General features: G+C 42.8%; 2 protein-coding genes across 3 annotated transcripts; one reads left to right on the top strand and one right to left on the bottom strand.

Annotated features, from left to right (window-relative positions):
- Positions 1-1,629: 1,629 nt before the first annotated feature.
- Positions 1,630-11,435, top strand: nadk2 (NAD kinase 2, mitochondrial). 2 transcript variants are annotated; one of them, XM_030723998.1, is made up of 12 exons: positions 1,630-2,411; positions 2,492-2,580; positions 2,663-2,751; positions 2,934-3,015; positions 3,479-3,562; positions 4,604-4,743; positions 4,882-4,975; positions 5,164-5,259; positions 6,701-6,756; positions 8,790-8,843; positions 8,931-9,054; positions 9,142-11,435. In XM_030723998.1, exons 1-12 carry the CDS (start codon positions 2,190-2,192, stop codon positions 9,278-9,280), a joined length of 1,269 nt encoding a protein of 422 aa, XP_030579858.1. In that variant the 5' UTR covers positions 1,630-2,189; the 3' UTR covers positions 9,281-11,435. The 2 variants fall into 2 exon arrangements, with proteins under 2 accessions (XP_030579858.1, XP_030579857.1); XM_030723997.1 differs by having other exon boundaries at positions 5,116-5,259.
- Positions 11,436-15,650: 4,215 nt separating this feature from the next.
- On the bottom strand, positions 15,651-22,828 carry skp2 (S-phase kinase-associated protein 2, E3 ubiquitin protein ligase). Its single transcript, XM_030724024.1, has 10 exons — positions 22,689-22,828; positions 21,862-22,115; positions 21,636-21,747; positions 20,545-20,688; positions 20,225-20,359; positions 19,629-19,727; positions 19,393-19,520; positions 17,616-17,667; positions 17,027-17,134; positions 15,651-16,688 (listed from the first exon to the last, which is right to left on the bottom strand). Exons 1-10 carry the CDS (start codon positions 22,700-22,702, stop codon positions 16,469-16,471), a joined length of 1,266 nt encoding a protein of 421 aa, XP_030579884.1. The 5' UTR covers positions 22,703-22,828; the 3' UTR covers positions 15,651-16,468.
- Positions 22,829-23,584: the final 756 nt, after the last annotated feature.

Below are 23,584 nucleotides of genomic sequence, written 5' to 3'. Positions count from 1 at the left end.
CTCAGTATTAAGTTATTGAAACTTTATCTAACAATTTTGGACTGTGACACTTAGCGAATAAATTCTTTTAGGACGCTTGAGCCTAACATTATCCGGCAGAACATTGGCTTATAACCAGCTGTTGTTGTTCACTGTCAGCTGTCTGGAGAGGGAAGGGTGGCGTGTCTAATCTGTTGATTCTTAAGTAACTGTGACAATATCAGGAATAAATAAGTATGTTTATGCACTTTTTTGTGTGTGAGCCCTGACTTCAGTTCAGTAGATGAGGTTTGAGGTGAGGAGGATGAGGATGAGGTGAAGATGAGGGAGGAGAGAGCTGTGGTGGAGGAGGAGAAAGACAAAATGAGAAAGAGATGATGAGAATATATACATGTACACATGTTAAATGGTCATATATAGTTTAAAGGAGCTATTCATTTATAAGGTGTATAATTTATCTGGTCGGTCTCTAGCTGCAAAAATAAAACGTGGTTAGATGGAACAGTGATGTCCATCCAGGCCACTGTATTCAGGATGGCGGGGTAACATGGCAGCTTCCACAAACTGGCTCCCACGCCTTTGCATTTTTAATGGATTGATTCTAAGTTAGTGAGAATACCTCAAATTGCTGGAGATTACACACTACACACATTACACACTATTCACTATGTAGTACCGACTGGTACATTTAAGAGTACAGAATTATTTTTTTCTAAGAAATAACCTAAAAAATGACTTACTGTACTTTTAAGTACACTGGAACATGATTGTTTTTTGTAAGTACTGAGCTGTGTATTTGAATGACTTGTTTCACTATGTTTATTTTCAGTATTTGTTTGCATTTTATTTACTGAATCAGTGAATAAAAGAAGACGAAATCATTTTACTGGGAATTAAATGGATCTGTGCTACTTTGACGTGCCTCAGAGTTCCTTTAAAGAGTTATTTTCCTTCGTGTCTCTGGTTGGAGCAGTGAAAGTGTGCTGGAGGGGAGGTTAATAAAAACTAATGCATGACAGGTATGGAAATATTTATCAGTCCCTGATGACCTTAATGAACTCAACAGAGTAGTGCAGACAGTGCTTGTGCTAAAGAGGCCATGTTCATACAAGTACAAATTACAAAAATATTGATAAATCACTGATTTGTACGTGAAACATTCATATGTACATCTGAGTGTAAGTACTGTTAGTGTATATGAGCCAATGACAGATTCCCTTGAATAAACACCGCTCAGAGAGGGCGCTGTCTTGGCGGGGGTTTGCGCTCTCTTCTTGTTTTCACTGTCATTATGAGCCCTGAAAATGTTTCATGTCACTTATTCACATTTTTCTTTCTTCTTTTATTTCTGTGCAGTATGGAAACCTGCGGCGCTTTCACTCAATCACTAAAATAAGGTTTTTTGGTATTTTTATCAGGTATTTAGACGGTCCTTCGGCAGGAAAGCCATAAAAACATTATAGCAAACCAGCCAGATCCGCTACTGATCCATCTTTCCACCGCCCAGAACTCCTTATCGGTCACACAACAATGCTACACCCACCGAAAGCTGCAGCTCATCCACCCAGCAGTCAAAACAAAACGTCACTTCTCACAATCCGAGCGGCCGCCAATCAGGTGCAGCGCTACGTAACGTACGTACGACACGAGTACGTGCAAATCTGCGTGGTTTGTACTTCCACTGGTATCTTATGTTGTCGTGTTTTTCACCTTCTTATGCGTGTAACCCCATGTTTCAAGGGCTTCGGGGCTGAGCAGTGCGGCACGGCTTGAGTGTGGTCTGCGACCACAGTCAGCCCAGTGGAAGGATATGTGATAGGCAGGTAGCGACTTGTGACCAGGCTGCTAGCTGCTATTAGCTTGTTAAGCTCAGCTGGTGGGGTTTAGCCCCGCCGGGCATGGCAGGGAGAGTAACTGCTTAGCAGCGAGGCTACTGCTGCTCTTGCTGTCTTACTACTGCGGTTGCGAGGAAATCCTCGACTCGGACACTTAAATACAAACGTTTCCATCCAGCAGCGCGGGACGAGCGTGGTGACCGTCCTTGACAGCTGAGAGAGAGCGTCACTGGACTGTGAATGGGCGCTTCCAGCATCTGTCCGGGGGACTGACCTGAGCAGGTATGCGCGCTCCCTCACGGCAGCACTGAGCAGGAACCTCACTCGCTCCTGGCGCCTGGGTGAAGTTTTTGGTTGGAGGTGCGTTTGATAAGAATGGCTCGCCGCTCCGTGCTGTGCCTTGGGAGTCTAGCTGTCCGCCTGCTATATGGAAACACTGTTCGCCCCCTCCACCCTTCAGTTTGCAGCGCATCACCACAATCGACAGCCGGGTTCAAACCGGAAAGAGTGGCGGTGGTCACAAAGACGACGCGCTATGAGTTCGAGCAGCAGCGCTATCGCTATGCAGGAGTTTCTGAAGAAGACCTGAAGCAGCTGGTAAGACTGCACCCATGTGACTACCCCAAAGCAAAAACATCACCTCGGCCCTTCACCCAGTCTTTTACTGTGTTGTACAGCTTGCTATGAAGGGCTCCAGCTACAGTGGCCTGCTGGAAAGACACAACATCCACACTAACAATGTGGAGCACATTGTGAAGAGCCTGCAGTAAGAGATCACCTAACAGCACCTTTCTCAGAGAGATGAAGGTTTGCAGCTGGCAGGCTTTCTGAATTCTGTTTGTTTTCAGGAGAGAAGGCATTACTGTACGAGTGGTAAAGAGAGGCGAATATGATGAAGATGTAGTGCGATGGGCAGATGCCATTATCTCTGCTGGAGGTAGGATTATTTTGCCATCTTACATGTAATTTGTACTATATCCTACTCTATCTGTAACAGTGATTCATAGGTAGAACATAAAAAATCAAGCTTCTATGGTCATTACACTTTACTGTTATACTTTGTCCTATCCAGCAGTGAGTACACAATCCATGTTGTCTAACTGGAAATTGTTTTATTAGGTGATGGAACAATGCTGCTTGTGGCCAGTAAGGTTCTAAGCAAGGACAAACCAGTGGTGGGAGTTAACACGGACCCTGAAAGGTAAAACACAGAACGGGCCAGTTTGGATATGGCTTGTATTGTCTCGTCACAGTGGATCCATTGTGTTTGTTGGGCTTCATGCTGTGTGCCTGAGATGACCATATTAGGGATATGCGCTCTCACTGCCATGATACAGACCCAGGAGTGGGAAAAAAACTGTCTGGATGAGAGTGTTTGAGTTTTGGGCTCACAGGAATTATTTGCACTGACTTCCTTATTTGAAACTTTGGCCACATTCAGTGGGAGCCTCCAGCATTGCAGCAGTGTACATATACATGACAGAAAATAAAGGAAACGTATTATAGATCCATATTAATAAAGACTGAATGTTTTATTGAAAAATTTCAGCACAGTGGTGCATAAACAAATGAGTAAGTTGAACCTTTTGTGGGATTAAACCACATGATTATCATTCAGCATTATTTTCACCTGAGTTCAGTGCAATTTTCTCTTTATCCTAAAGGTCAGAAGGTCATCTGTGCCTGCCTGTGCGATACACTCGTGCTTTCCCAGAGGCACTGGAGAAGCTGTGCCGTGGTGAGTTCAGGTGCGTATTTTTATCTACAGATCCTGACTGCTGTCAGGCCTTCCTCATTGTTAGCACGCTGCCCCATCTCTCTGTATTTGCTCTGTCAGCTTTTTCTGGCCCAGGAGTGACAGCCTGTAGTTGAGGTCAGAAATATTTGGACAATGACTGGATTTTTGTAACACAACCAAAGTTGATTTTAAATCACTAACCTACCAATGAGCCTCAAAAAATGGGGGCCTGTATATAGTTAATGCAGTGCTTTTGTTAAACCGCTTGAGGTCAAGTCTGCACTTCAGTCACATCTTGATTGTTTGTGCACCACCACAGCAGATTTTAAACCAGAGGCAAAATTGTGTTATTGTCCTAATGCTTAAGAAAACGAATTGCCTTATAAGTTACAACCAATGGATTATGTCATGTTAAGAGTTGTACAGAAAATATTCCATAATTTCTTGCTGCTGGCCATAAAGTACTGAACACCTTGGAGCTGTTGGCCTGTCATTAGCTTAGAATTCAAGAGTTTAAATCTGTGTCTGGGGGAAAGTCACATGATGTCTAAAACCCCAAAGCTGTGTCCTCAGACTGAGTCGGATATCCTAAATCCAGTTACACCGTCCTGTAAAATTTGCCCACCTGCTACTAGAGCTCGCTGCTGCCCGGCGTGCTTCAGAGTTTCAGTAACCGTCTCCATTAAGAATGAATATTCAGGAAACCATCTTGATGTTAATAACAGGATACATGTCAATTACCCTTTAATTCCTTCATATTCTGTTGATTTAATGCTTCAAAGTGAATCTTTTCTGCTCATTTCCATCTCCATATTTTTATTCTTCAGTGCTACTAAAGTGGCTTTATGTGAAAATAAGGAAAAACAGAAAGGTCTGCTTTAAACATATACTGCACCTTAAAGGAGCCTTAAGGAGTTCTGATTTAGAGAGAAGTGTAGAAGATGTAGTCATTTTCTAAGTGCAGAAACACCTCACACACTGGTTTATGTCACAGCTGGCGCTGCTCTGAGATGCACATCTCGTCCTTTTACGTTTCCCTGGCTGTGTTCAGGTGGCTGTGGCGTCAGAGGATCCGTCTGCACTTAGAGGGCACGGGAATAAATCCCAATCCAGTGGACCTGCACGAACAGCAGCTCAGCCTGGAGCAGCACAACCAAGCTCACCGCTTCACCTCTATGGACAACCTGAGCAGTACGAGCCACCCAGCACGCATGCCCGATCCAGTCTGTCTGTTCTCCACCGCAGCTCATTAATGAGTTTACACAAGATGTGATATTGGACCTATATTAATGTTTGTTTCTGAGCTCCTAATTCAGTGCCTCTTTGTAGGAACAGGAGTACTGCACGAGACCTTCTCCAAGCCTAGCCTCCTCCCTGTTAGAAGCCTAAATGAAATCTTCATCGGAGAATCTCTGTCTTCCAGGTACCTCATTCATCCAGGCTGGTTCTTGAACTCCATCTAAACACGTGTGCATGCTGTAATTCTCATTAATCCTCAGTCCCTTTACCAGCATGCTGCACGTTTCTCCGTCACTCATCAGGAAACATCTCTGTCCACCACAGGGTGAAGTTAAAATCCTTCAAACCCCATGTTAACCTCTTGCTCCATAGGGCTTCCTACTACGAGATCTCAGTGGATGATGGTCCGTGGGAAAAGCAGAAGAGTTCAGGACTCAGCATTTGCACAGGAACAGGATCCAAAGCCTGGTACACATAAATTTAATCAACTTTAAATGTTTCTGTAGTTCCCGATCCTCTCTGTGTATCGAGCCTTTTCTCAGAACTATATTTTAGCTCTGCTAACACTATCTGATGTTTTGACATTTGAGTCGAGTGCAAATGGAATAAAGGCCCTCACAGGTCCATAGACTGCAGCCATGCCTTCTTCACACAACTGAGCTACACTGTTACTGGAATGGTAGCTCAAAGCTAAGTTTTAACCCCCATGAACACAGATATTTATCTAATAGTGCTATTTTGATTTTTAGTTTCCCCTCTGCTCTTCCTCTGACTGCACTGCAATGATAACCAGTGGGCCTACATCAGGTCATGTAGTTAGCACCAAACATACCATTAAGCTGTTTCTTGTTGTCCGTGGAAAGTTTTTAATGTGAAACTGCAGCATTAGAAAACATTTTGAAAGTTTTCAGTAAAACTAAACTCCAAACCACAAATAGCGTTTTACTCTGAAAGCAGCGACAGCTTTCAGAGTTTCCTGAACCCCAGGAAACTGTTTGTTCCTCTCCTCAGCAGCACAGTCACACACAGGACTGTAAAATCAGTCATCCAGTGCAGACAAGCTCCTCCTCTTAACAGGTTATTCAAACTGCCTTAGACAGCTTTACAAACTCTACAGGCTCATGAGTGAGTTTATCTCCAGCAGTTGCATGATTGGAACAATACAGAGCACTGACATCTGGCAGGGTGTGCAGAGAGCACCTCTGATATCTGATGTTGTGCACTAACAGGTAGCTAGCGTGCACCCTTGATGTTCTTGTTAGGGCTGGACCCGTGCAATATTTGAAGCTGGATCAGGTATCTGAGACAACAGGCTGCTCAGTGGCATCAATCTATTCTGCTCAATTCTACGTTTTTCTGCATTTACTAGGCCACACGTCAGCATCAGTGCACTGGCTATTAACAGGAGGGGAACCTTAGCATGGAAAGGGCTTAAAATGGCAGCAGTTTGGAGGTATTTCACACCTGCCTTGCCATCATCATTTCTTTTTATCTTTGCATTCGTTTTTTATTTAACCGCAAACTCTGGTCAGACGAGTCGGCACGACTGAAAAGCTCAGACAGCGGTGCTTTCCTTGTCTGCTTCTCTCTCACTTGTGTTCAGTGAAACACTCGCTTGGAAGCTCTCATTCCTGTTACAGAATTGTGTTTTCATCAGCTTGATTCATATTATTCAACTTCACCTGTCTCTGCACCTCTGCAGTAATGTTTGTGTGTGATGGTGAGGAGGTGCACTCAGTCAGTAACAGGGAAGGGATTCTAGCAGGACACCAGTAAGAGTGCAAATTAAACAACATAAGTACCTAAGTTAGGAAAGCTGTTGCTGTGAAACATGGTGTCTTACAAAAAAAGAATGAGAAGAATCCTGTCTACACTCTTCAGCTCACTCATGATCTCTTGCTGTCCGCAGGTCATACAACATAAACAAACTTGCTGAACAGGCGGTGGAGGAGGTTCTGAACATCGGTATGTACTGCAGATGTGCAGGTTTTGAGACTAATGCCTCCGAGATTCCAGCAGAGATTTACAGGATCTGCAGTAGCTGTCTCTGAGTGCTGCTCATCAGTCAGTGTAGCAAAGTAGTAAAACCTAACCTGTCTAGAGAGAGAGAGAGGGTCCTTTGGGTCAACTAAGGTGTGACGTCCCATTTGTCTCATTGCCAGTCTTACTGATTTGTATATGAAAACAAAAAGGCTATTTTTTTTAATTATTATTATTATTATTAATTTATTTGGTTTGATTTTTTAGGGCGCTCGAGCCTAACGTTGGCTGCCATAATGTTAGCTCATAAACCAGCTGCTGTTGTTGTTTCATCTACTCCTGTCAGCTGTTCCGAGGGTCACATGTCTGATCAGCTGACAATGAGTAACTGCTACAATATCAGGAATAAACATAGTTCCATTAAAATAAAGAAGGTATAAAAACAGCTCACTGTGAAACAGATATCACACTTAGCTACTACAAAATAACCCCACTACATGAATTATTGTACTGCCTCCTCTTCACCGTCCCACGCTGCTCCGGCTCAGTCTGCAGCTCTTCACCTCCTCAGCTCTCCTGCTCGGGCCTGAAAGCCGTTCAGATTTCACTCTTGATTTGCTCAGATTAGTTCTCCGCACTCTGCTCAGTTCAGCTGCGGTTCTGCTCTGCACAGCCAGCATCTTTCCCGATTCCACACATTCAGTCATCCGCTCTGACCGGCTCTGTCCTGGCTCAGCATCCCATCAGCCACCTGTTCACCCCCGCAGTGATTATTCATCTTTTAGCTAACTACAGTTCCCTGTATATTTATCAATCACACCTGGCTAGCTCTGCCTCATTTTACAGCAGCTCTCATAGCCCACATGTGTAAACAAGATATGTAAGTGGCTGTAATCCCTCCCACACATGCCAAAATTCTGTGTGATGAATGAACCCATAAATAAACAGCTACATGATTTTTAAAATGCTGAGGGATCAAAGTGATGCCCCCTGGGTGTTCTAGTGTTAAGGCTACCCTTCCCCTTAACCGTCTTCCTTCTGAATGGCTGCCTTTTGTAAACAGGTTTGAACAGCTGCTGTGCTCTCACCCAGAGCTGTGTATCTGAGGTGACCATATTATTGATGCCCTCACTGTGGTTTCAGACAGATCCATAAATACAAAACTGTCTGAGTCTTTAGAGCCATCTGGAGCACACACACGTAGCTCATTACTTGGACCTTTGGACATGGTTAACAGCACGTATGACAGAAAATGAGACATAAAAGGTCCACATTAAATATGCAGCTTGTGGATCAGTTAAAAATAAATGTAAAAAACCTGGGCTCACTTTATCAGTTATGGTAAATGGTCTAGTTCTTATATATCTCAAAGTGCTTATACAACATTCCTCATTCACCCAAGCCCGCTTTTCTACACCAAAGTGTATCTAACATTCACACTCCAATGAACACATCGGGAGCAACTTGGGGTTCAGTATCTTGCCCAAGGATACTTTGGCGTGCAGACTGGAGCAGCCAGGAATCGAACCGCCAACCTTCCAATTAGCAGGCGACCTGCTTGACCTCCTGACCCACAGTCATTCAATTAAACTAGAAGTCCACTCTTCCAGTGAGATTAATGCTACTTTTTTTTTTTTTTTTTTTTTAAAGAAAGTTGCCTTCATATTAATATTAGTTATGTGGAATGCAATACAACAGGTAACACCTGTCTGCAGTGTACTATTCTGGATATAGTTACATTGTTTTGGTTGTTTTATTATTATTCTTCTGTCAGTACAGCTGTAATCAGTCCTCACATGTGCACCGCCTTTTGCTTCTGTGTTGGTGTGGCCTTGGATAAGGAGATTTGAGTAGGAGTGAGAGAGAGGTGATAAAACTGTGCTTGTGTTTGCAAATTTGGATAATGGTGGTGTGTAACAGAGAAAAACACTAAAAACAGGTGTACAGGAGCCTGTAGGACCAAAAGTAAAACCTGGTTTCCTGGATTCACTAACTTAATTTTTTTTTTCTTCCTTCAGCAAAGTCCCAGTCAGGTCATGATCTCCCAGTTAACCAAGAATTTGTTGAAAAGGGTGAGCTCACATTCCTCCTGTTGGTTTGTGTAGTTTTAGTCTTTTTTTCTGTTTGTGTTAATCTCTCTGTTGTGTCTGTGTGTTCAGTTACAGACGAATACAACAAGTCTCTGGTGTTCAGTCCAGATGACAGACGCTTGTTCTACAGCGTAAGGGAGCCCATCGTCAACAGGGTCTTCTCCAGCAGTCGGCAGAGAGGCTTTGCCAGCAAGTCAGTGATGCTAATCAGAGCGCGAGGTTAAGAGTTTGTGCTGTAAACAGAAATCTTTGATCTTTTTTCTTTGTTTTGTGCCGTCAGGGTGTGTGTGCGCTCCCGGTGTTGGGATGCCTGCATGGTGGTGGACGGTGGGACTTCCTTTGAGTTCAACGATGGTGCCATTGCTACAATCAGCATGAGCGAGGAGGACCAGCTCCGCACGGTCCTGTTAGAAAACTGAGGCGTCTGACTGACGTCTCTCACACTGACAGTGTTCACAGACGTGTCCAAAGGGAAGTATCAGTCCTGATCCTTCAAGTCTTCAAACAAGACTTTTGCTTCTTCTTTTTTTATTAGGTATATTTTTCCAAATCATTTTTTGATTATTGTTGATACTTCATTTTCAATCTTCATGCTTTTATTCCAAGCTACAAAGATGATGATTCATTTTGTAGAAACAGGATATTGGCATAAACTCCGTGCCACTCTGTCAAGCCCACAAGTGAGTAATTAAACTAAGGCCAGATGAAAGGATTTAAGTTAACAGAAGGCACATTGATTATTGCAGATATTCACATTAGATCGGTCTTCTCTGTCAGTTATATGTAGCCTTGATGATGTCTTTATGAGAATCGGGGGCAATATTCACACTGATCCCGTCTTCCTCCTGAGAAATTCCTAAATGGCAAAAAGATTAGAGACAAGTGGCCGTCAGTGAGTTTTTCTTTAATAAACGATCAAAAAAGAGGGGTTCAATAAGCATCAGGCAGCTAAAATGTTTATTCTGTGAACAGATGAATTTATTTCCATGCCTTCGTAGTTTAAACTTTTTTTTTTTTTTTTTGGTGTTTTAACTACTATGAGTTACAGAACTTCACTCCTACCTTTTAACTAAGCTCACCCATAAAAGCCCCGAGGTCCTTTGACCCCCGAGGTCAGACATAAAACCCACACTGACCCGTGGAGGAGTGTCAGGCTTTAAGGAACTACAGCAGGCCAGCAGGAGCTTTGTGACTATTGCCCCAGACTGAAACAGGAACGAGATTGTGATGCGGTGGTTTCACTCCAGTGTAAGTTATTCTGTCAGTTACTCTGCGGCTCTCAGCCTCAATCCCATAATTTATTGCTGAACACAAACTTTAAAACATCTCATCAGACGATCCTAAAGATGGGAAATGTTGGAACGTTGTTTATGCCGATTTATAAGGAGTCAGAACTTCTGATATCGATTTACCCTTTCACTCTGATGATCACTACAGGTGGCATAACTTGAACTGATTACAATAAAAGTTTTGGCACTTTTCTGTCAAATTAAAGGCCAAAGTAACCACAAACGTCCAAAAGCACACAATAACACAGTTATCATGTTGTTGTATGTGTGTTAGGGATGCTATAATATTTGTTTTTAATTAACAATTTTTATCATGTTGCCATCAACTGTTACACCCCACAATATAGATATGTTGGATAAAAGCAATGATTATAAGGGTTAGGGCTTATTAATGTTCCAGTCACTCACTGCACCCCCACCTGCCTGTCCGTGCTGCTGCGCGGTGCTGAGAGGACCGTGGAAGCAGAGCCGTCTGCTGGAGGAACCGTCACAGCATTTCTAATTGACCCCACGCAAAAAAGAAACGTTTTAATATTGGGCATCAGATACACTGACACTCAAAGCTCTGTTTTATACATTTGGATATATTGTTTTAAGTCATTATCAGCTAATAGTGTCAGCTGGCCGACCCTCCTCAGTGGTGGACTAATCCACTTTTCCTGCCCTTGGAGTCGGTGGTGCAGCAGGAATGGTGCATGTGGGATTGAAGGGGGATGGCAACATTCACTGATGCATTTAAAATATGTTCTAGGGCCTTGTTAACACTAAATAAAATCTAAATTCAGCAGTCCTGTCCTTTCCGAGCATACATTCACCTCTGCTGTGAGTGTTACAGTTTTAAATGTATGAAGGATTGAAGCACAGCGGCTTTAGATATTTTTGGAATATGCTGTCTATTTTTTCTAGCTGTCTGAGCCATGCTGAAATGAAAGTTTTAGAGGGAAGAATTTTATGCACTAAAGACGGAGCTCAATATTTAAAGGGTTTTTTTTTTTTTTTCTTCTCTGGTGAGGGTTAAAGGCACAAGACGGGAAACTGAGCTGTGGAAGGGCTACCAGATCAGTTTGTGCCTGCGGTGGGCATGCCTAATGTCATAGGTGCAAATGATTTTTAACCCACAAATCTCTTGAAGTCAGGAAGTGTTCTCGCAAAACCAATGTTCTGTTTGAAAAATGATCTGGAAAATGTAACATGCAGCATTGCCAAAGGTGAAATTCCTCATGGAAATACTGTCTGTTAGGGTGTGTTTTGTTTTGGAACTGGATAAAATGATATGAAATACAAATGCTTCTGTGTGCTTTCCTTTAAAGTCAGAGCCAGAGATTAATAACTGATGATTAAATGCAGAGTGGTGTATAAACAGGGAAAAGAGGTGAGGGAAGAAGAAATACTCCAGCAGCCTGTGCCTATTGCAGTATGTAGTATGGCATGTAACTATCTGACCTTGAAGGAGAGGTCACATGTGACATTTTAAATCTTTATATGTACTTTGTATATGTTAATACACACCACACTTATAAGAATCATAGTTTCTAAGTTACAAGGCTTTTTGCTCATTTTTGACCAATCAATCATGAAGCTGACCTTGAAGACCTCAGTAAACCGGATTTAATGGATTAACATGACCTCGAGTGTGATAACAACACTGCACTGTGTTCAGGGAGAGGACTCTTCTCATGACACATGGCTATAAAAATAGATTCACATAGCATAATTGAAAATGAGAGTAATAGATGGCAGATAGTGGTTTTAGGCTTTGAAAAATAAATCACAAGGCTAATGGCCAATTGCACTAAATACTTATATAACTGTGTTATATACAACACCAAGCATGTGTAATTTGACAGTAACAGGGATCTACTTCATAGTAACTGATCATCCTTGGCACGCTTTAACTTCAAAAAGTAATTCATTTCCAGAACTTAAATTGGTTAATAACACCCACACCTCATCTTCTAATGCATTTACCTGTCCAAGCCTGCACAGGTGTGTGTGTGTGTCAGCACCATGGCAAAACCACAGCAGGATTCACTGGAGCCTGAGTACCCAACTCCCTGGGATTTCCAACAATTACCTTATTTTTAATGAACCAAATATGAAGCTTCTCAGTTATCTGGTCTTTGTAAGAAGTGTAAAAGTTTAAAGTAACAGAATTTGATTCATTTCCATATTTGTTGCTGTAATCTGTAGTTCTAGTAAGATTATTGTTTGAAGCCTGCTGGTTCTCTCCTCTTGGTGTCGGGGGGGCTGGCTGTACAGACTGAGCTACACTACACACTACAGTGGAGACTGTATACAAGGATAGCAGTGGGAAAACTAACATACTATTCATTTTTATTAGAGATTTACACAGTGAATGAACTGATGAGGTACTAAGTAAAAGTCAAAACACATAAAACAAATGTGTTTGTATGTGAAAGTACAGAAATGTGTTAAAAATATATATTAAAACCACTGCAGTCTCTTACTATAAGGAGCAATCCTGACACGATACACGTGTTTTAATTTAAGTAGCACATTTCTGCGTCTGTCACACAAAAGTGGACAGCAGAGTTTTGTCTATAGTTCTCCAAACTGTTTTGTTGTATGCCACACTGTAGTATTTTGTCACTTTGTATTCACACATTTCAAATTTCCTCTAAGCACAAGAACTGTTTAAAGTCTACATAAAAGTCTATACAAGATTTTAACCATCACAGAAAAAAATATTCATAACCAATCTCACGGATGTATCTTTATGTTCAGCTGATTTCAATATTACTGATATTTATTTTGACTCTGATTGGTCTTTCTGAGATAACTTCAATAGTTACTTCCTCCAAACCAGCAACACATCCATTAGAACCCATTCCTACTATACTGCTCACAGAAGTCCTACTACTGATTAATGCTTCAATCTTAAATATGATCAGTCTGTCTCTATTAATGGGCTATGTACCACAGGCCTTTAAGGTGGCAGTAATTAAACCACTATTTTAAAAGCCATCACTAATTACAGGCCAATCTACAACCTTCCTTTTCTCTCAGAGATTCCTGAGAGAGTAGTTGTAAAACAGCTAACTGATCATCTGCAGAGGAACGGTTTATTTGAAGAGTTTCAGTCAGGTTTCAGAATTCATCACAGTACAGAAACAGCATTAGTGAAGGTTACAAATGATCTTCTTACAGCCTCTGACAGTGGACTCATCTCTGTGACTGTCCTGTTGGACCTCAGTGCAGCTTTGATACTGTTGACCGTATTTTATTTTGGCCATATTTGGGGTGGCTGTGGCTCAGGAGGTAGAACAGGTCACCTACTAATCAAAAGGTTGGCGGTTTGATTCCTGGCTGCATGCCAAAGTATTCTTGGGCAAGATACTGAACCCCAAGTTGCTCTCCAATGCAAGCGGAGTGTGAATGGTAGACATAAAAGCACTTAGCTTACATACATACAGATGGAAGTGAATGGGTGAATGCAAACATGTTGTATAAGCACTTTGAGTGCTCAGTAAGAGTAGAAAAGTGCTATATAAGAACTAGTCCATTTACTATTTTATTACAGAGATTAGAGCATGCCATAGGTATTTAAGGTACTGTGCTGCAGTGGTTTGACTCATATCCAACTGACAGACTCTAATTAGTTCATGTAAATGGGGAGTCTTCTTCACACACTAAGGTTAATTATCGAGTTCCTCAGGGTTCTGTGCTAGGACCAATTCTATTTACATTATGTATTCATATATATGATTTGGCACTATATAAAAAATGGAATTGAATTATACATGTTTCCCTTAGGCAGTATTATTAGAAAGCATTGCATAAATTTTCACTGTCATGCAGACGATACTCAGCTTTATCAGGAAGCAGCAGAGGGACTACCATCCACTTGTCATCAGTGGTGCTGAGGTGGAAAGAGTGGACACTTTCAAATACCTGGGAGTGACCATCTCACAGGACCTGTCCTGGACTCATCACATAAACATCACTGTGAAGAAGGCCAGACAGCGTCTCTACCTCCTCAGGCGGCTGAGAGACTTCAAGCTCCCACTCAAGGTGCTCAGGAACTTTTACACCTGCACCATCGAGAGCATCGTGCGTGGGAGCATCACCACCTGGATGGGAAACTGCACCAAGCAGGACTTCATGGCCCTAAAAAGGGTGGTTCGTTCAGCTGAACGGACCATCAGAACCACCCTCCCCAACCTGCAGGACATTTACACCAAGCAGTGCAGGCTGAGGGCCATGAAGATCCTAAAACAGCCCAGCCACCCCGGACACTCTCTCTTCTCCCTGCTCCCATCAGGCCGGCGTTACCGCTGCCTGAGGGCTAAGACTGAAAGGTTGAAGAAGAGTTTTTACCCACAAGCCATCCGTCTGCTCAACTCTGAGCCCTAACTGGACTATCATTGCACAATGTAAATATTATAATTTATAATCTATAATTCCACGTAAAAGTGTGTATAGTGTATAGTATATAGAGTATAGTGTATAGTGTGAATTACTTATTTTTATTTTTATTCTTCTCATTTATATGTGTGTGTATATATGGTTGCAGGTACAAAATACATTTCACTGTGCATTGTACTGTGTATAACTGTGCATGTGACAAATAAACACTATCTTATCTTATCTATCCATGAAGCCAGATAACATGCATCAATTAAACTGCAGGAATGTCTTAAAGACATTAAGGCCTGGATGACCTCTAATTTCCTGCTTCTAAATTCAAATAAAACTGAAGTTCTTGTACTCGGCCCCACAAATCTTAGAAACATGGTGTCAAATCAGATACTCGGGATGGCATTACTTTGGCCTCCAGTAACACTGTGAGAAATCTTGGAGTCATTTTTGAGCAGGATATGTCCTTCAATGCACATATTAAATATGTAGGACCACTTTTTTGCATTTGTGCAATATTTCTAAAATTAGAAACATCCTTTCTCAGAGTGATGTTATATTTATGTTTGTGGTTGTAATCTGAAAAAATATGGAAAAGTTCAAGGGGTATGAATACTTTTGCAAGCCACTGTACATGAACCACATAACGACCCGGAATTCAGAAGGGATCTACTTAAAACAAATAAACACCAGTGAGAACATGGCACTTCCAGCCAATTTGTACAAAAAAGCCCAGAACATAACCGGCTCCTGACCAGGTTGTGTTCAGCATAACTTACCATGGTGATTTAGAAGGACACACCTTCATGACACAAACTGATTTTAACCTCAGCACAGCTCACCAAGACATTAATTTCAATTAATTTTTGCTCTCCAATTATAGTTTCAGCCTAACGATGGTCTCCTTTACTGGCATCCGGATCTCTTTGGGCCTTCCAATGAATAATTATCAAATGCAAGTTCAACATATGAAATCAATGTATTTGTTCATTTTGTCATGAAAAAAAAATGAAACTGCCTATCAGTCAATTGCCCAATTACTCTTAAAATGGGAGACTTTGCATAAGACAACTAATTTTCAGACAGGAAATGCAATATTCACGCTGGACATTTGCACTTCATTCACATCTTTATTGGGTTTAAATTCATTGGGTTGGTGCAGAGGCAAAATTACATTAACCTGCACACCAAACTGTACGTTTCCTTAACTTTGTCAAGGAGCTGTTAGTTTGAAGTGGTTTATCTGTAACGAACAGTTCACACGTTAAAACACATGTTCCTCTAAAGTTCACGCTGAATAAAGCAGTAACACGGAGCACTGAAGATGCACACCAACATAATGAATGTCTAGTTGTATATAAGTAATGAACACTACTTAGAACCTTTTACATTGGTAACCACATCCACACTATTCAGCTGCTTGGATCACTGCGAGCAACACATTATATGGAAGGGCACAAAAGTAGCATCTCTTTAGCAACGACGTGGCGATACAGGAAGATCCAAAGCCATCATTTACCATTAAAACAATTATTAAAATCTGAATGTCAACATATAATGGCAGAAACTGATGTTTGGCAAATATAATCTGTTCATCCTTATTTAGAAACATCAATTGATCAGCACCTTTTCAACCACGCTTCTCACAAAAATTGTAAAAAATAAACACATTAGAACTTAAAACGATTTTTTTTTTTAAAAAAGGTTTCCATTAACAAACTTGACTTTTCTAAAATGACATTTCTTTACAAGCTTGCATGCTCTGGATTTAACAGTTGTACAGTTATGCAAGCGAGACTAAAAGCATTTCTTTAGCAGCGAACACTGAAACACAGCTGCAACAGAGCATACCAGGTCAGACCTGAATGCACTGGAATGCTGCAGGACCAACGTCTCTGCATTACAAACTAACTGTGCTAAAGAAACAAGGAGCCATGCTCGTTACAGCACAAACCGCAGTCGACACTTCTTGTTCCACATGATGCGGTCACTGGTGGAGCCAGCGGGCCTGCTAGCCGGTGTGGGCCGGGCGATGGTGGAGAAAGGTCTGGAGTTGATGCTCACATGAGGCATCTCCTTCTTCATAGAGGGCAGCTGGCTGTCCTGCACCAGTCCAAACACATCCAGCTGGCACAACATGGGGAACATCTTATCCAGGTCACTGCAAACACACCAGCTGCAGTATTAATGGTCATGATTTTCAGACAGTCTGACCGTTTGATAAAGCAAAAATAAACCAAAGTGTCAATTTTAGGACATGGACAGGAGGAGCCGGAGATTGACCCACCAACCTTCTTCTCTATCACCTGAGCCACAGTGTGGTTGTACCTGAATAATCACAGATATCAAACTTCTACAACTGTGTGCCTGTCGCAAAATTAAACTAGCAGGTGCAATCAGCTGGACTGTCAACTGTGGGACACACGTCACATCAGTGCTGGTTTTGGGACACTGGTAGATCTACAGAGGCAGGGATGGAGCTGGGAGGGAAATACTTACGTGAGAGCAGCAAGGTGAATGTGATAACAGCGACTCAGGGACAGATGCAGCAGATGTTTGAGCTGTTTGAGGACAGGTAAGCAGTCAGCCATCAGCAGAGTGCTGTCACTGTGACAGAAAGACACAAGTTAAAAGCTGCAGTCTTCCTCCAAACAGACACAATCACAACACATTTCCAACACAAAAAAAGTTTAATTTGCAACATCAAATAAATGAGACAAATTAAAGGAAAACCCAACAAATTCAAAAGATGTTGGGCCACCCCATGCTCCTGGACTTTGACCCAAAGTCTCTGGACTCCACTGAAAGGATGAAGATACTATAGACCATTTGGTGTTTGGTAGAGAACAATAATATCCTTTGGTGTTGGGTCAGGTTAGGACCTGAAGGTCACAGTATTTGACTGACATGATTTCCATCCTCAACCCATTCTGTGAGCTCCCTATTGGAGGCCATCCTCTGAACATTTTTAATGGAGGTAATTGTTTCTTCCAACATCATAATGAAGAAATTTAATATTTGGAAAGCGTCAAATATGTAAATCCTAGACACAAAATTGTTACAATAAATAAAGAAAATAAAATCTTACCTCAAATCTAGCGTCGTAATCTGGGGGCATCGCTCCACCAGCACCTTCACATCTGTAAAATGAGACATGACATCAGGCAGTGCCAGAATGATGGAACAGAAGCAGTTCTGTGAGTTTAAACCTCTTGATTACTTTTTTGCAAACGAGAGTCACACAGAAAGATACTTCAAACGTGCATCTCACAAGCAATGTAAAAGCTGGCTACATGTGAATGTTTAGCTCAAGCTCTTTTTATGACAGACCAAACAACGATATTAATGCACACCTTAAAAAAAAAAAAAAAAAAAAAAAAGCACAAGAGTTTTTTTTTTCATCATCTTTTCTGACTGTTTTTTTTCACTAGTTTTGTATTTAACTAGGGTCAGTGTCACTGCTGGTAGCATGAGGTCATATCTGGACCCTACAGAGGCTGCACAGGTAGTCCAACTCCTCCAGGATGGCACAACAATACGTGCCATTGGTAGAAGGTTTGCTTGTGTCTCAGCACAGGCTCAGAGCATGGAGGAGATTCCAGCAGACAGGCAGTTACTCTAGGGCAGGGGTCGGCAACCCGCGGCTCATCCAGGCTTAATCTGCGGCTCTGTGCGGCTTGCGGAAGTAAATTATAAGTATCCAATTGAAGTGCATTTTACTTTTGTCCGTTCGGTTTTTGTTGTAGTTTTAAATTGAAACATTATTGTGATCTTGAAATATTAAAATAAAATCATTTATTTATTTTCGTTTCTCAATATGAGTCACTCGCAGTATCCGCTAGTATTTGCAGCTCTCACTGTTTTGTTTTCCGTGGAAACCGGGTTCAAATGGCTCTTTCCGGATTACAGGTTGCCGACCCCTGCTCTAGGAGAGCTGGACAGGGCCGTAGAAGTTCCTTAACCCATCAGCAGGACCGGGATCTGCTCCATTGTGCAGGAGGAACAGGATGAGCACCGCAGAGCTACAAAATGACCTCCAGCAGCCACTGGTGGGAATGTTTGAGCAAACAATCAGAAATAGACTTCATGAGGGTGGGCTGAGGGCCCAGCATTCTCTAGTGGACCCTGTGCTCACTGCCTGGCACTGTGGAGCCTGACATTTGCCATAGAATACCACAATAGGCAGGTCCACCCTGTGCTTTTCACAGATGAGAGCAGGTTCACCCTGAGCACATGTGACAGACGTGAAAGGGTTTGGAGAAGCCGTGGAGAACGTTATGCTGCCTGTAACATCGTTCAGCACGAGTGGTTTGGTGGTGGGTCAGTGATGGTCTGGGGAGTCATATCCATGCAGGGACACACAGACCTCTACGGGCTAGGCAACGGCACTCTGACTGGTCCCCATGCTCGCCTGACCTAAATCCAGTAGAACACCTCTGGGACATTATGCTTTGGTCCATCTGATGTGGCCAGGTGGGACCTCAGACTGTCCAGGAACTCAGTGATGCCCCGGTCCAGATCTGGGAGATCCCTCAGGACACCATCCGTCGTCTCATTAGGAGCCTCGACGTTGGCAGGCATGTATACAGGTAAGTGGGGGCCATGCAAACTACTGAGTACCATTTTAAATTGATCAAATTTCAATGCAGCACTTTGATTTTCAGGGTGTCTTCAATTCAGCCTCTGAATTGATTTCCATCAAACGATGTGGCATCCTTTCATTCACATGTTCCTCAGTCCATATCAGTGTAGATATCCAGCATGACTTAATACCACCACAGCGTCTTTTCCTCTTGTCAGTCATTTTATATGTTAGTTAGGCATTTTCAATTCAAAGTTTTGTGGGAATGATGTCCCTCACTCACCATCTAGCATGAGGCTCTCTCTGTAACCGCTGAGGTTGACATGTGTAACACTGGAGCTCAGATTATTAACAACACTCTTCACATGATTATTGTCAAAGCTGCACCATGATAAGTTCAGCTGATCTATACTGCAAAACACACAAAAATCACAGCATGAGTAAATCACAGAGGCAGAGGATAAACAGAAACCGTGGTTACAAAGTGAGTAGCAGGATGAAATGGTTTGAGCAGCTGACCGGGAACAGGCTTTGAGCATTCCAGCGAGGGCGGGGGCGGAGAAGGCGGAGCAGCCGCTCAGGTTAAGCTGCAGCAGGTTGGGGTTCTCGGCCAGAGAGCTGAGAGAGAGATGAATGAATAACCCCAAAAATCAGCTCCAAAACACACCGCTGCACACACAAATACACAAAGATACTAATGTGCCTACAAATCTACAACACATTTACCATTTTTGCCAGTTCATAGTAAAGTTTATGGTAAACAGTTAACAGTATGAGTTTCCACCCCTGGTGAGGTTCTCTCCAAAACAGTACTACTGCAGTATCAACTGAACAGAGGAAATTAAAAAATGAATGACTCCTTCAAACAAAGGCCCATTACCTCACACATTTAAAGTAAAGCCCAGATACTTTTATTTTTGGAGGAAGAAACAGACTAGATGCAAAGACACTGGGAATCCATGACGAGGCCGAGTGCAGTCAATTTCAAATAAAAGGAAAAACAAAAGTGGCTCTTAGAGTCTTTACACAGCGCACACCACATGACTCATAACATAGACTTCACTTATTCATATGTACACTGTGCTCCCAGCTTAAGCAGGCTCTGTTTCTCTCACCTGATGATGGTGTCTGAGAGCTGCAGACCCTCCAGGCTCAGACATTCTAGCAGCGTGCAGCGACAGATGATGTCCTCCAGAGCCAAGGTGGGTATGATGGAGCTCGACAGATCCATCTCAACTACCTGCAGTGGGCTGGAGAATAGACGGGGAAAGGGAAAAAAACAAAAACTGAATGATGCCATCGATCAGGATTTCTTCTTCGGTGCCACACAACATTCTTTGCAGCTCTGTGGTGCAGGCGAATTAAATGGCAGGACATTTGGACAAAGCCTCAGTCTTCCAGAGCAGAAGAAATCCAGATCATATGTTCAACTCACCCTGTGCCTGTTAAGTGCAGCTCTTCCACAAAGGAGCGAGGGCAGCGCAGTCTGCAGATGCCAGTCCTCAGCACCTGCTGCAGAGCCAGACCTGTGTGGGTCAACCCCTCCAGATCCACGCTGTGCCACAGAGACTCATCAAACCTGTGACAAATGCACAGGTGTCATGGAGGCAAACACTACAGAGGCCTGCAGGAAATAACCTGCACACACCAAGCCAGCCTTTGGTCCTGTTATGTTGATGCAATCAGAAGTTCATATTCATATTTGAGAAAAAAGAAAGAAAGTCAAATATCGAGCAGCAGAAACTGATTTATATATTTATTTCTAGGAGTTTTGTCAGATTTTAATGATTTTAAATGTGTGTAAATGTTTCAAGAATGCTGCTTTCTTTAGGAGAGAAATCGGTTTATGTACAAACTGATTATGAGCAACGTGAGAAAATGAAACATGAGTACCAGCCTATTTTTCCCCCCTCACCACTACATGTATGCTAGTAAGTCAGAATCATTCAGAACCAACAGCCTTGTGCATACTATCTGCATGCTGCCCTGCCCCCAGCTCTCTATATAAGGAAACATTCACCTCCAGGTGAGGCAGAGAAAGTGGTGAAAGTTTAAAAGCCTGTACCACTAAGGCAAGAAATAAAGAGAACGAATGACTGTAGAAAACTGAACAACATCTGAGGTGCGAGGAGGAAGCCAGCAGAAGCACAGCTTTCCAAATGTTTCCACGAGTGTGACGACATTTCTGCTGAGACACTCACTGTGGAAGCAAAGTTGATGTGGAAAAGACCACGGTGAGTCATTATCCACATTAACTTACAAAGCCTTAAAAATGGCTTTGTAAATAAATAAAAGCATAATTTTAAACTGCAGTCTGTATTTACTTCAGTTACTGCTGTCCAGTACTAACATTTGTTTGACCTGAAACATGCAAGTGTGACAAATATGCCAAAAATTAAAACAGGAAGGGTGCAATTAAGTTTTCATGGCACTGTACATTTATTTATTTATGAAAGCAGGGGTGTGTAGTTTGTGCACACAGACACACAATTGCACCATAGTGTTAATGGATCACTGAATACTCACGCCAAACGCTGCCAGCGCTTGCAAACTGCAGATATTCTGACCAGGTCGTGCAGAGGGAGGCAGAAGAAGATCCTGAGGAGGAGCTCGTCTGGTAGGTGGTCCCATGAGATGCCTGCACAGGAGAGATGGGAAAAGAGGAAAAAGCAAGAACAACAAAGAGTCAGGTGCGCCAGTTTATCACAGCTGAAAGTTTTCACCTTAAAGTTCAGAGAGCATCTCCTCCTGCCTGATAGGGATTCTTTCCTCCTCCGCGATCTCCTGCCGAGGACAAACTGGTTGCTGTCGTTCTCCTTCCCCTTGCTGATGAGCCGCTGGTGCTTGTGTGGTGGAGGTGACAGGTGCAGGATGAGGTCTGTAGGGGTGCTCTCAGTGTCCAGGCCCTGGCTGAGGACGCCTCTGGACCTGCTTTTGCTGCTTTTCTTGGGCTGAGACAACATGGAGCCCTGAAGACCAAGGCCGGGCACATTCCGCAGTGGCATGCTGGATGGAAGCAGACGCTAATCAGACACTCATACCCAAAACTGTCGGATTGATTTAACAAGGCTTCATGTTTTCATGTCATGTTCTCGTACTGGAAAAGCCACAGACTGGTTCGCTAGCGGCCCTCTGGAGCAGAACCCCCTGTGCCCGCCATATTGCTGCCGCTACCAGCGGTGTGACCGCGCAAACGCGAACAGCAAAAACAGAGAAACTCGGCCCTGATCTCGGTGCAGATGTGCATGCAGACCATGCAGGGTTTTACTCTCGCTCCATGATTAGCTTACTGTACATACAGCGGGAAGAAAGGAGACGCTGGCGGACACGGAGGGAGGAAAGCGCGGCATCAGTTCACACTGACGATGCAACGACGCTGCCGCGATACTAAACACACAAACCAGCACACAGCTGACTTCTTTACACTGGCTCAGAAACAAAACGCGGGGTTTTGAGTTGAACACAGACAGACAACCAGACCAGCATTACGGACGGGAGCGCGTTTTCACATGTGCAGCACACCTGTAAGGTAGCTCCGGGGCGCTTGTTCCAGCACAGAAACACAATGAAGAACCGTACCTGTCGCTGGACATCTCCTGCGGTCCTGACCAACACGAGTAATAAATATGAACCTACACACACAGCTCACAACTGCCAACGCTGACTGCAGCCCTCCAACACAGACTCTTTAAATTCGCCGCCAGCAGCCCGGCGCCCTCTTTCCGCTACGTCACGGACGTGCCTGCACGTGACATAGATCGTGTTACGTCATGCGTATTCGTGATAAGCCCACGTTGCATTTCTAGGTAGTATTTGGATATTTAGAGTATTGATCTCTCTCTTTTTTCTTTTTTTTTAAATCACACAGGTAAAGTTACCATCTGGGTCAAGACACAAGCGAAATAAGTTTGTATTCATCATCATCAAATCAGACAATAGCAGCAGAAATCGATTTTTTTTTTAAATTTATTAAAGCCTGTCATGTCTGGCAGTTTTTGCAAACGGAATCATGATCCGAATGCATTATTGTACCAAACATATGTGCTTTACAAGAAGAGCGCTATAAGTTCTCTATAGGCTACTCTTGTTATTATCTGTCATTTCTTTTAGTCATTCATTTTGATTATTGTCCACAAAATATGACTGCCAGGTCTAACAGGCAGGAAGGAAAGAGTGAAAAAGTAGGGGGGGCAGAACAAATAAGGGGACAGACCTAGGTATACATATATACATACACACAATCGATTTTGATCCTCAGTGCACCCTTACTCCACCTCACAGACACATATGTCTATGAGGTGGAGTCATACACATATGTGTCTATGACTCCACCTCCACTACAAAGGCACCTGTATATTTTTGCCCTCTTTCATTTAGTTTGAATGACCTTTATACATCAGTTCTCCTCCACAGAGCCTGACTTCTTGTTTCACAGAGTTTGAGTTTTTTCATGAACTCACAATAATAATAATAAT

Source organism: Archocentrus centrarchus, unplaced genomic scaffold, assembly GCF_007364275.1.
Source record: "Archocentrus centrarchus isolate MPI-CPG fArcCen1 unplaced genomic scaffold, fArcCen1 scaffold_30_ctg1, whole genome shotgun sequence".
NCBI lineage: Eukaryota > Metazoa > Chordata > Actinopteri > Cichliformes > Cichlidae > Archocentrus > Archocentrus centrarchus.
The sequence above is the reverse complement of the archived record's forward strand: the minus strand, read 5'-3'. Positions and strand labels throughout refer to the sequence as shown.

Coding starts and splice junctions, on each gene's coding strand:
- nadk2 (XM_030723997.1), top strand. CDS start 2,190: ATGGCTCGCCGCTCCGTGCTGTGCCTTGGGAGTCTAGCTGTCCGCCTG. Junction 3,563..4,603: donor CTGTGCCGTGGTGAGTTCAG/GTGCGTATTTTT, acceptor GGCTGTGTTCAG/GTGGCTGTGGCGTCAGAGGA. Junction 4,744..4,881: donor CTCTATGGACAACCTGAGCA/GTACGAGCCACC, acceptor GCCTCTTTGTAG/GAACAGGAGTACTGCACGAG.
- skp2 (XM_030724024.1), bottom strand. Junction 19,728..20,224: donor CTCTCAGACACCATCATCAG/GTGAGAGAAACA, acceptor TCTCTCTCTCAG/CTCTCTGGCCGAGAACCCCA. Junction 19,521..19,628: donor ATGCTCAAAGCCTGTTCCCG/GTCAGCTGCTCA, acceptor TGTGTTTTGCAG/TATAGATCAGCTGAACTTAT.